Source organism: Sorex fumeus, unplaced genomic scaffold (assembly GCF_029834395.1).
Source record: "Sorex fumeus unplaced genomic scaffold, SorFum_2.1 ptg000129l, whole genome shotgun sequence".
Classification (NCBI taxonomy): Eukaryota; Metazoa; Chordata; class Mammalia; order Eulipotyphla; family Soricidae; genus Sorex; species Sorex fumeus.
In genome coordinates, this window is record NW_026606186.1 from 6277735 (window position 1) to 6291157 (window position 13423).

The window sequence follows — 13423 nt, forward strand, 5'->3', positions numbered from 1 at the left end:
CGCTGGCCTCTACAGTACGCTGGCCTCTATAGTACGCTGGCCTCTACAGTCGGCTCTGGCTCTCTGCAGTCACCTGAAGCTTCGGGAAAGGAATCGAGCTCGTTGGCTCTTGTCCCTCCTGCGGATGAGACTTTGGTGTCACCTCTCAGGAACTGGAATGTACAGAGCCTTTTTGGTGACCTTTTGCCTTCATTCCCCCAAGGGGAAAGGTCCCTCACCACCTGGCACAACGTCCAGGCCCCCCGAGCAGTGCGGAAAAGGTGAGGGTCATGGTTTTTGACCTTTGCATCACAGGTACCCTGCACGGCCTGCTTACCGAATATTTGAGTGCATGAATGCATGAATGAACGAATGCTCTGCACTCTGCATATCCTGTTAGGATGCGCCCTTGCGGAACAGCTCGAGATAGGCTGAGAGCATGCATGACAGGTTTCCCTACCCAGCACATGATTCCCGAGTGCTCCTAGGAGCGATCAGAAGGAAGAAAAAACTAGGGTCAGGAAGACTGTTCAGATTAGGCGCTTCCCACAGGGCCAACCCTGGTTCAATCCCTGGCACTGCATGTGGTCTCTGAGCCCTGCCCAGAGTGATCCTTGAGCACAAAGCCAGAATCAGCCCTGTGCGCAGCCAGGCATGGTCCAAGGCCGCACCCGACCCTCTTGTTGGTCTCTGTCTTCCCTCTCAAGCCCTGGGGCAAGGACTAGGTGTATTTCGTCTCTGGAGCTTGACAACCAGCCCAAAGCCTGCATAGACGAGGACCCCGTGGACAGTATCATCGGTACGTATTTGTAAATTAATAGGTGGTAGACAGAAACAAGATCTAGGATTTCATTTTTTGGTGCCCGATCAAATCCCAGGGTCTCACACATGCAAGGCAAGTGCTTTGCCACTGAGCACCCCCCCCCCCCCCCCGGCCCTGAACACTGACTAAAGTTCTAAGAATTCCATGCCAGGGGCCAGAGAGATAGTACAGTAGGTACAACACTTGCCGTGCACATGGTAACCCAGGGTTGGATCTCTGGCATCACATATGATGCCCTGAAGAACGTCAAGAGTGATCCCTGAGCACTTAGCGAGGAGTCATCTCTGAGCACTGCCAGTGTGACCCCAAAACAAACAAAAAAGAATTTCATACGTGACAAAATGGCAGAAGCACCAACTTAGTTTCAATAAGTGGTTTTATTACTGGTTAGATTTTACAAATTCTGATATTCGAACAGACTTCCACCTTAAAATTCTAAAACAACAAAGCGACCGTTGGAGGGGGTTGATTTTTTTTTTCTTTTTTCTTTTTAGGACTATTCAAAGTAACAAACTTTTTTTTTCTTTTTTTTTTCTTTTTCTTTTTTTTACATTTTTGCTCTGGTCATAAATATACAGAGAGAAAAAGAGGGAGAGAAAAAAATGAACAAGTCATCCAAAGTATGGAGACAGAACAGTATTCCTAAGGCACGTGGCAGTCTTTGAAAATACAGAAGCTCCAGCCAACTTAAATGCTTGTTGTTGTTGCTGTTGTTGTTGTTTTTCCTCGCTCAGTCCACAAAACTGTACAGGGACACAAATGTTGTGTTGCCAAAGATCTTCCAAGTAACTCCTTGGGCGGCGCCACTGGGCAAACCGGATACACGATTCTTTCCTTCCTGTTTCCAGGCGAGATCCTAAATGTGGTTAGTTAGTTGCTCAAAGCCTCTATTTTTAAAATACACTTGGAATTCAACTAAAGATAATTTCTTTTTTAAAGAAATTGGGGCGGAGGGCAGGGCCGGGGGGGTCGGGGGGGATAGGCGGTTGCGAGTCATTAGAAAAGGTTGGTCAGAGTCGTTTGGGAGGGGCTGTGGGGCTCGTGGGCCTCCAGGTTGCCAGGCACGGAAGTTAAGACAGACGTCACAGTTGGCAGAGTGGGGCTAGTCAAGTCTGTGAGGGTGGTGGGCGTGCTGGAGGGGCTGAGCGAGGCGTTGGAGAGCTCCGAGGCGGGACCCGACGGCGTCCCCGACTGCAGCGCTGCCTCCGTGGATTTGTCCACGCCCGTGTTTTCCTGCCGTAAGAGGTTGCGCCTGAATTTGGCCCGGGCGTTCTGGAACCAAACCTGCATGGGGAGAGAGAGAGAGAGAAAGAGAGAAGGGCAGGTTAGGGTTTGGGGACATCTCCTAACCCCACTCATGGGTACACCCGGAGGGGAGACGACGGTTTTGGGCGAGAGATGCTTGACTCTTGTTTTCTTGTTTGTTTTTTTTTATTTTATTTTAGGGCTATACCCGGTGATGCTCAAGGGCTACTCCTGGCTCTGCATTTAAGTATTACTCCTGGCAAGCTGGTAGGAATCATATGGGATGCTAGGGATCGAACCCAGGTCGGCCACGTACAAGGCGAGCTCCCTCCCCGCTGTGCTATCTCTCTGACATCCCCAGTGTTTGGTTCTTTTTTTTTGGGGGGGGGGTCACACCCAGTGATGCATAGGGGTTACTCCTGGCTCATGCATTCAGGAATTACTCCTGGCGGTGCTCAGGGGACCATATGGGATGCTGGGAATCGAACCTGGGTCAGCTGCATGCAAGGCAAATGCCCTACCCATTGCGCTATCGCTCCAGCCCCAATGTTTGGTTTTTAAGGAAATAAAGATGCTGTTTCCAAGCATGGACCCCCGAGTGGGTTTGCCTCGCTCCCGGAGACTCCAGCCAGAGCCACAGGCATCAGTGTTGGAGCCACGAGCTCTGTGCGTGGTATTCTGGAGCCCTGGTGATGTGCTCAGTGCAAGCGCCTGGGGGTGAAAGCACAACCACTCCAAAGACTGGCTGTGAGCAGGAAGAAACTTCTAGCTCCCCATCTGCATCTGGTGACACACTGAGATGGTCCTGGTTTGGACAGACTGGGATTGGGGGGCCACATTCCCAGTGGTGTACAGTCAAGGGACTATGAGGGACAGACATCAAGCCCAGGCCTCCTGATGGGCTGCTCTCTGATGCAAAAAAAGATTCTTAAAATTCATCTTCACCTGGACCAGAAATGTGGCTTGGCAGTAGAGTGCTTGCATCAGGCATGAGGGTTAATAGCCAGAAATGCAAAAAAAAAAAAAAAAAAAAAAAAAAAGTGGGTGGTTTGAACATTGTGGGGGAGGTTGAGGGCCACACCCAGCAATGCTCAGGGATTACACCTGCCAGGCATTGGGGACCATATGGGATGCCAGGGATGGATCCTGAGTCAGCCACATGCAAGGCCAGTGCCCTCCTCACAGAACTGTAAATGATTTCAATATTTATCTTACCAGTTGCTTTTTATTTTTTTTTTAATGTGGCTACTGGAAAGTTGTCCATGTAAAATGTGACTCACATCAATTTCTTTTTCTTTTTCTGGCCTACTTCTGCTGAAAACCACACCCAGCACTGCTGGGGGGGGGGGGGGCAGGGGTGTGGTTCTGGGGCGCAAACCCCAGGCCTCAGGCACGCAAAGTCTGGGCTCTCAGGCTTGCACCACACATCCCAGGCCCCTTCATGTTACATTTCAATTTTTTTTTAATTTTTAGATTTAATGTCTCTAACATTGTATTTCCACAAACATAAGAAATGCTTGCGTGGAAATGCATGGAAACAGGAGAATTATAAAAGTCTCTGCTATAAAAATATGATGACAAAAATTATGTGAACATTTAAAATAAAGGGGCTGGAAAGATAGTTCAGCAGGTCAGGCACTTGCCTTGCAGGTAGCTGACCTGGGTTAGATTGCTAAACTCCACCAGGAGGAATCCCTGAGTTCAGACCCAGAAATAATCCTGAACACTGCTGGGTGTGGCCCCAAAGCCAAATAAATGTAAATCAATATAATCAAGTGTATATATACAAAAGAGTACAAGGGTTGGTACAGCAGGTGAGGCACATGCCTGGCATGCAGCTGTCTCTGGTTCAGTCACCAGCACTGCACCTCGTCCCCTGAGCAGCACTAGGAGTGACCCTGAGCACAGAGGCAAGAATAGTCCCTGAGCATCGCTGGATGTTGCCCCAATAAGTTTCCCAATAAAATTAATCACTGTATTACTGCATCACTGTCATCCCACTGTTCAGCTAGTTGCTCAAGTGGATGCCAGTAATGTCTCCATTCGTCCCAGCCCTGAGATTTTAGCAGCCTCTACTTACTTAACCTTCCCAACGGTGCCGCATTGGGGCTCTTTCAGGGCCAGGGGAATGAAACCCATTATTGTTACTGTATTTGGCATATCGAATATGCCACCGGGAGCTTGCCAGGCTCTGCCGTGCAGGCAGGATACTCTAGGTAGCTTGCCAGGTTCCCTGAGAGGGAGAACTAGACTACAAGAGGGGCCCTGGTGAAGACAGCCAGGCTCAGGGGCACGAGACTCCGCATTGCTCTCCTCTGGGAGCTTTGTTTTAGAGTCTCTGCGGGGAGGTCTTCGGCTGCCAGGTTGAGTTTCCCTCCCCACCCTGAGCAGAGCCCCAGCAGCTGAAGACCTCCAGAACCCAGCCACAGCCATGCTCAAGGCCACTCTCCACACCCTCGGACGAGCTTCATGCATGAAGGAACCGGCAGAGGAACCCAGGTGTGCGGGACCCGGGGCTGAGATCTCCATGCCTGCTCGGATCAGGACTGGGCCTCCTTCACCCAGATCCCCCATTTTCCAGTAGCTAGACAGTTACACCTACCAACTGCCCCCGGCACCATGTAATCCCATCAATGGCCAAGATCCAGAGACTATAAATATAATAAAATTAATAAAATACAGGGATGGAGCTATAGCACAGCGAGTAGGGCATTTGCCTTGCACTCTGCCAACCTGGACGACCCAGGTTCGATTCCTCCACCCCTCTTAGAGAACCCGGCAAGCTACCAAGAGTATCTCGCCTGCACGGCAAAGCCTGGCAAGCTACCCAGGTATTCAATATGCCAAACACAGTAACAAGTATCACAATGGAGACGTTACTGGGCCCGCTCAAGCAAATCGATGAACAGGAGGACAGTGCTACAGTGCTAATAAAATATAAAATGAGGGGCCAGAGTGATAGTACAGTGGAGAGGGTATTTGCCTTGCACGTGGCCGACCCGGCTGACCTGGATTCAATCCTGGGCATCCATATGGTGCCTCACCCCACCAGGAGTGATTCCTGAGTGCAGAGCCAGGAGGAATCCCTGAGTATTACAGGGTGTGACCCAAAAAGGAAAAAAAATTAAATTAAAATGAAAAAATAAAATGAATATAAGTTTTTAAAAAATGTTTATGTTGCACTTCTATAGATTGTGCAGTGCCAGAAAACATGCACAAACCAAATCCTCATCATTTTTAATGAACGTTGACAGATTCATTTTTCTCTGCAGTTGCCTTTAAGCAGACAACAGATCCCAGAAGTTCCTGTCGTGTCATTATGACAGTGTTTTGTTTCTGGTATTTCCGGTATTTCTGGGAGATACTAGAGTGATGTGAGGAACACACTGGAATCTGTGGAGTTACGAAGAGGAAGGAGATACAGATCCCACTCCCGGTCCCTGTGGGATGGAGAAGCCATCGGGGACCAGAAGTGCCGGGAGTCAGAGTCAGGGCGGACAGAGCAGGAAGAGGCCCTGGTGGGGTGCCCTGCAGATTCCCTGTCCCGAGGGCCTGTCCCAGGCATTAGGGGGCCGCTGGTGCTATTAGAACCGAGCTCGTGTAGAAAGAACCCCGAGGACAGAGTCAGGGCTTAGTTTCATTTTCCCTACGGGGCGCGCGCGCGCACACACACACACACACACACGCACGCACGCACGCACGCACACACACACTACGCACACACGCACACACATGCACACACACTAAAACGCACACACGCACACACACACACACATACACACACATCCCACGCTTGAGCCCGCATGTACATGTGAAGTCACCAGGAAAACTATCCTGCCTGGCCCCCAGGGCCCCAAAATGAGCAGCCACTGGGAATGGCTGCATCTGGAGGTCCTTGAAGGGCTTTGGAGCAAGGCTAAGAAATCCAGGCTTCTTCACACACTGAGAGGGGGATGTGTACCCCAACACAACACGCTCACGTGGGGGATGCAAGTCCCCCCACCCCCACGTCCCTCTCCGTGATGAAGACAGCGGCCACATCTTCCTGTAAAACTGAGGACCGCGGGGCAGGCTTGACCTGGGGCTGCCCAGCTGCACACTTCCAGATGTGTGTGTCTTGTGTCTTCCCAGCAGTCTCGGTCAGGGTAGGGGTGCTGACTCCAAGGCCCACCCTCCCCTGGGGACCACGCCTCTCCCCTCCCGGCTCCCGGAGCTTATGACCGCAAACTTGTCTTTTCTCCAGGTCTGAGACAATGTGGGTCTAACTGACAGAATCAGGGGCATATAAGGACCCTGTAAGGGAAATGAAGCACACCTCCCACCCCCTACCCCAGTGCACCCTCTCTTGCATGGAAGACAGAGTATATTCTCTGGCTTGAGGCCAAGGCCCATCCAGGACCTCTTCAGGTCCTGGCAAAAGTTTTTTGATTTCAGGTCTGCGCAATAGCACAGTGGGTATAGGGTGTTTGTCTTGCACGTGGCCAACCCAGGTTTGATCCTTGGCATCCCATATGGTCCCCGAGCACCACCAGAAGTAATTCTTAGTGCAGAGCCAGGAGTAACCTCTGAGCATCGCCAGGTGTGATCCAAGCAAAAAAAAGTTTTTGATTTCTAAGCCCACCCTCCATGTCCTCTTCCTGAAGTGGGGGGAAAAGAGGGTGCCCACCCCTCATCTGCAAAAATCTAGAGGAAGGGCATCTCTGTCCATGGACCCAAGGAACGGCAGATGGAGAAAAGCAATGGCAACACCCTTAAGGCCCTTGGAGGGAGGAAGCAACTGGCCATGGAGGGAGACTCGAGTTTCGGGTCCCTTTTGACAGGGCCCCCAGCCTCAGCCTCAGGGTCTGACTGTCCAGAGTGGCTGGAGTTGGGGGCCCGCGGGAAAGGGCCTGGAAGCAGTCACCTGCCACTGGATTTCCCTGGTACAATGACACTTTGTAAACCATGACACCATCATCGAGAGAGTGAGAACCAGCCACCGGCCCAACCCCCCGGCTGCTGGGGTGGTGTCGGACCTCACCCCAGCTTTCCACCTTTCCCGGGGTTCTGCCAGCCTTCAAAATGCCCCTCCTAAGAGGCGGCTGGGGCAGGGCCTCTGACTGAGTCACCTCAAGTCCCTGGAGCCATGGCACAGGGCCTGGTGGAGACAAAGGCTCAGAGCGAGAGTTGGGGGCAACAGTTGGGTTATGAGGAAGTACAGACATGCCAGGCCCCCGGCCACCTCCCACATGCGGCCAGTGTCTCCCGGCCATCAGCCTCCGAGTGGGAAGGACCATATCCCCACTTGACGGATCCCCAACCCTCAGAAGCTTCAAGGGATGATGGACAGACACTCTTAGCCCAGGGTCACCCGGAGGTGATGCTGATGAGAAACCAGGATTGTCTGCCATACAGAGTCTGTGCTCGCCTCACCACATAATCCCCAGTGAGTCAGCTCGAGAGCGAGGGAGGGAAGTGAAGGATGGAGTGCGAGGATGAGTGGGTGGGTGGGTGAGTGAGTGAGCGCAGGAACAACTGAAGAGTGAAAAGGGCATGAGCGAGCGAACAAGCAAGCGAACGCGTGAAAAAGTGAATGAAGGAGCCAATGAACGAGTGGACAAATGAGTGAATGGATACATGGATGAATGAATGAATGAATGAATGAGTGAAGACACTAAGGCACCGTGGCGGCACAGCACTCTCTGGCACCGAGTGGGCTCTGCAGTCCTGATTCTGTTCCAGGTCAGCCTTCCTGGGCTCGTCCATCATCTGCCTCAGTTTCCCCATCTGCAAGGGAGGGGCAGACTACCAGCAGACTGGCCCTCTCTTGGGGCTTTGACAGACAACAAGGAAGCAGCAGCTTTGTGCTCATGGCGCCTTCTTCCACTCTGGCCCTCTCTGCTCAAAGGACCCCGGGAGGTAGGGCAGCCCCACGCACCTCATGCCCTCCATGGGGCATGGGCTGGTCCTGCAAGTGTCCTCACAAGTCCCTTGCTGGGGATTCCCATCCACAGGAGTGGGGAGGGGGTGCTGTGGGGGAGGGCGGGAAATGCACTGTGCAGGCAAATCCCCTCCTCCCCGCCCACCAGGTTTCTGAGAATAGTGACAAACGTTCCCTGCCCAGGGATAGCCACAGGCGGACTCTCTCCTAGCCCCAAACTTGGGATGGCCCACGCAGCCTGCCATTGGGCAATACAAGTCCTGACAGCCCTCCTCATAGCCACAGAGGGAATGTGACAAGTGTCACATGAGAAAAAGAAGAGTCCAAAACCAAGGTTCACAGGAATCATGACTTCATAAAAAGCCCCACACCCCACCACTGCTCGCTCGTAAGCGCCAGGTAGGTCCAGGGCAGGTACGAAGCAGCACCCACAGGCTGGGGGGCAGCACACGGCCTGGGGGGCAGCATCCACAGCCTGGGAGAGCAGACTGAGAAACAGTCTCAGGAGAGGGCCCCGACCCACTGCGTAACCCCGAAACTGCACACTTAGATTCCTGGCTTCCTGTTCTGTTTGGTTGGTCATTTGGGGGCAATATCTGGCGATAGTCAGGACTTACTCCTGGTTCTGTGCTCAGAGAGCACTGGGGAGGGAAGTCTGAGGAACCATACCGGATGCCAGGGATTGAGCCTGGGTCAGCCATGAGAAAGGCAAGTGCCCTCCCCACTGTCCTATCGTTCCAGCCCCCCATACTCTCATAAGGACGTTTCTCCTCCTAGCTTTCTAACTAATCTGTATGGTAGTGCTATTATTATATGCGCTCATAACTAATTTATTTTCCTTTTTTTCTAAGGGGTTACTCCTGGTTTCAGGAATTACTTTTGGTGCTGCTCAGGGAACCATATGGGATGCCGGGAATCAGACCTGGGTGCAAGGCAAACGCCATTTGTACTACTGCTCCAGCCCCATAAAACAAGTTTTCTTTAGAACATGCAGAATCCCGGGTCCTGGACTGGACTTGCTGAGCCCCATGCCACAACTCCAGATCCACAACTACTTTGCTGTAAGGCCCACAGCAAACCACTGTCCCTCTCTGGGTTTCAGCTCCCCCCAATCAGCAGGCCAGAGGCAGGCAACTGCTCTGAAATCCCAGCCAGTCTCAAATGTCCATGACTCGGGTAGGAGACTCCCCACAGACCTGTGGAAACACGCATGGCAGGGTTCCCCGGGTTGCAGAGGAAGGGGGCATGGCGCTGAGGCCTTGGATAACACTCACCCCCATTTTTGGGGAAAGCCAACCCGATGATTTCTTTGTTAAATGCAAAAAAGCTCACGGCACCCCAGTGCATTTCCTTCTGGCAATATCATCGTTGTCAAAAAATAAATAAGGGTTCAGTAGCTAAATAAATCTGGGAAATGTCAGATTAGACAAAGTTGTGAGTTTTTGAGAGTTTTCACTCATGGTATTAATATGAACGTGTTCCGGTCTCTAAGAGAAAGATACAGGCCATCTTAAGCACTTGCCAAACTTATTTGGTCTTGGAATCATTTAAAAGGCTATTTTTTTAAATTATGCACTATCACATATACACAGAAAATGCTCAGGGATTAACCTTATCGCCATTTTAATTATTTAGACAAACCCAGATGTTGCACATCTGGATTGCACATTCCAGAGGGGCTGTTCAGTGGCTTGAAGCTGAGTCCTCGTTGGCTTATGCCCTGCCCAACACACGACACAAGGCCAGTCCATTTGCTGGGTCTGAACAAACAGTAAAGTTCAAGTTCTCAGCTCTGAGCTCTCACACAGGTTAATGACCACTAATTGGCCATCTGAAGAATGTTTTCAGGGCTGGAGAGGTAGTTCAAAGAGTTGGAGGGCTTGTTTGGCACCCAGATAACCTGGGTTTAATCTTGGACTTTGCCAAGAGTGACCCTTCAGCACTGAGTAGGAGGAGCCCAGGGACACTGCCAGGAATGTCTCCCACACCCCCCGAAATGTTTTTTAGCTGTCGGTGGTCAAAATGTATTTTCTCTCAAGATCACTCAGGAACTTCACTCATCTATCCACTGGAGTGATAGTATCATGGGTAAGGCACCTGTTACTGCATATGGTCCTGTGAGCACCACCATAAATGATCCCTGAGCACAGAACCAGAACTAAGCTCTGAGCATTGCCAGGAGTGGTCCCCCAAATTAAAAAAATAAAAGCCCTTCAGCCATCTAAATCAATAATCTCTCCCATACAAGCACAGGGCACTCTACAATTACTTCTTCGGCTCCCTGGGCCCTCCCAGGAAGGAAGTCCCAGGACTCAGAGATCTCAGTGCCCTGCTGGGGAACAGCCCCCACACATAGGTGAAACTCCACATCTTACCAGACCAAGGGTCAAGGGCCATTTTGTCTCTGGCTATCTTGCCTGCCAGTGAAAAGGAAGTGCAGTGGCTATCATGCTGTAGATGGTGATGAGTTTGCGTACTGAAGGCTTTTTACAGAATTCCTGCCTTTCCTTATTTTTAAAAAAAAATATGGGCTATTTTATTTTATTTTTGTTTTCGGGTCCACCTGGTGATGCTCGGGGATTCCTCCTGGCTCTGCACTCAGGAATTACATCTGGTGGTGTTCAGGGGACCATATGGGATGCTGGGGATTGAACCCAGGTCACCTGCATGCAAGGCAAATGCCCGACCCACTATACTATTGCTCCAGCCTTTCTACCAAGTCTATGCTGCATTCTCTGGTGTCTCCTGGGTATTGCCAGCCCAATGTTTTTATTTTTATTCATTTATGTTTTTTTAATTTTATTGAATCACCATGAGATAGTTATAAGCTTTTATGTTTGGGTTACAATCACACAATGATCAAACACCCATCCCAACACCAGTGCACATTCCCCCACCAATATCCCTGGTATACCCCCCCTTTCCCACCCTCTCCCTGCCTCCATGGCAGACATGATTCCCCATACTCTCTACTTTGGGGCATTATGGTTCGCAATAGTCACTGAGAGGTTATCATGTTTGGTCCTTTATCTACTTTCTGCACACATCTCCCGTCCCAGCTGGTTCCTCGAGCCATCATTTTCTTAGTGATCCCTTCTCTGTCCCAGCTGCCTTATCTCCTTTGCTTATGAGGCAGGCTTCCAGCTATGGAGCAATCTACCTGTCCTGTGTATCTGCTTACCCTTACGTATCAGTCTCTTGTTATGTTGTTTTATATTCCACAAATGAGTGCAATTTTTCTATGTCTGTCCCCCTCTTTCCGACTCATTTCACTTAGCATGATACTCTCCATGTCTATCCATTTATAAGCAAAGTTCATGACTCATCTCTCCTGACAGCTGCATAGTATTCCATTGTGTAGATGTAACAAAGTTTCTTCAACCAGTCTCCAGCCCCATGTTGAGCTGGACCAGAAAGAGCTTGGGATCACGAGGGTGTGGCTCCTGGCTTCATCACTTCCTACTGTGGCTCTCAGGGTACCCCTCTACTCTTCCCCCTCAGGCAGCAGGGGGAGGACAGTTAATGTTCTCAAGCATGTGCAGGCTGAATGCTGTGACACATATTTATAAAACTAACGTGCTTGAGTCCCTACATTATACTTTAGAAACTGAGCCTTTTTTGTCATCTCATTTCTTCCTCGTCATGCTCAAGTGACATCCCCCTTATAGGGTTGGGGCCACTTCAGCTCAGAGAGATGAAGTCTCCTGCTCCCTGTCACACAGCCAGTAAGCAGAAGAGTTTAGTCTAGAGCAGAGGAGCAGAGCTGGTCTGCAAGGGTAGAAAGGTGGAAAACCACTGACTGGCCAGAGAGATGACACAGGTAGGGCCCTTTTCTTGCTCGTGGCCAATCCTGGTTCGATTCCTGGCACCCACAGTGTTCCTCAAGTCCCTCCCGGAGTGATCTCTGAGCACAGAGGCAGGAGTAAGCTCTGAGCACTGTTAGGTGTGGTCCCAAAACAAAAGCAAAATTGAAATGCAGAGGTTTGGGCACTTATCTTTCATGTAGCTGACGCTGGTTTGAGCCTTGGCACTCCAAGCACTGCTAGGAGTGATCCCTGAGCACAGAGCCAGGAGTACGCCCTGAAAGCACGTGCACACGCGCACACACTTGCGAACACACACACATACACACACACCACATTTAAAAAGCACTATTTTGCCTCAGTAGTTCTAACTGCTGGCCTGTTGACCTGTCTGCAGGACAGGCATAAGAAGGCTCAAGAGCACTGGCCTAGACATTGCATCAGCTGACTCCAAATTTCTGCAGGGTGCTGCAACCCAGGCCCCACAGGGTCAGTGACTGCCAAGAAGTCTGCCTATGTGTGTAGATATGAATGTGAGCGCACATCCTGCTCCATCTGCCACCTCTAGCAACAGAACTTTACCCCAACCTGTCCAACCCAAAGTGGGTACCCCAGGCCTCTGACTGTTAAGCTGGTCGAGACATAGGATGAGTGGCAGTATCATGGGTACTTGCTAGACCAGCAGGCACCGTGATGGAACATCCCCGTTCACAATCTCAATCCTTAACCATCCTCCAGGAAGAAAGCATTACCCCCCACCTCACAGACAAAGAAAGGGGTCCAGAGGGGGCAAGCCAAAGCCCTCCCCATCGCCCTGCGGGTAAGTCAGAGAGGATCTGAAACAGTCTGCTCTCAGCCCATCACCCACCCACCAGCAGAGAGCCTGCCCAGACCCCAACTCCCTAGCTGACCCATCAGCATTTAAGATACACACTTGGGAGGGGGCCTCCGGTTTGCCACTTCCTGCCAGCTGGAACCTGAGATCACATAATTCCACTCTACCTTAAGCATCTCCTCTGTAAATTGTGAAAGGGCGGGCTGGAGTGATGGTGCTAAGAACTGGAGCACACGCTTTTCTCTCTTTCTGTTCCTCGCCGAGCCCCCCCCCCCCCCCACTTTTGGGCCATACCCAGTGGTGTTCAGGGCTTACTCCTTGTTCTGTGGATCACACCCAGCAGGGCTCAGGGGACCATATGTGCTCCAGGGGACTGACCCAGGTCAGCTGCTAGGTGAGGCCTTGGGGGGGGGGGGGGGGTTGAGGGGAATGAGTAGGAAAATGATAAAGTAGACGTGTGGCTGGAAAGAGAAACTTTGCCAACTGCCACTACTTGTGGGCAGCCGAACTGTGAGCAGGTTAAAGATTTGTGTGGGATCTGGAGGAAACTGTGGTCTGGTATTCCCAAGGCTTGACACCCCCCAACAACATAGGGGTCCTAAGTGACAGTCACACTTAGAGCTCCTCAGTGCTAGGTGGCCAAGAGGGAGCACGCACAGTTCCCCCCAAGGGAAGGGGCAGGGAGGGGGGGTGCCCTTCACTAGCCAAGTCTGACTCTGGGCAGACGGATACCAGTTGGAACTGCTCTCTCCCACGATGCCCCTGCCCCCCAGGGTGATGGACAGTGATGGACAGTGATGGATAATGAGGACGGTGAG

The 13423-nt window shown here is 51.3% G+C and overlaps 1 protein-coding gene across 2 annotated transcripts in view; it reads right to left on the reverse strand.

Moving 5' to 3' along the window:
- Positions 1–1166: 1166 nt before the first annotated feature.
- The window catches only part of LHX2 (LIM homeobox 2), a 37379-nt gene continuing 25122 nt past the window's right edge, over positions 1167–13423 (reverse strand). For both annotated transcript variants that reach the window (XM_056138671.1, XM_056138670.1), the window contains exon 5: positions 1167–2086. In XM_056138671.1, coding sequence (XP_055994646.1) covers positions 1799–2086 — 288 coding nt within the window. In that variant the 3' untranslated portion in view covers positions 1167–1798. The remainder of the gene's footprint in view (positions 2087–13423) is intronic.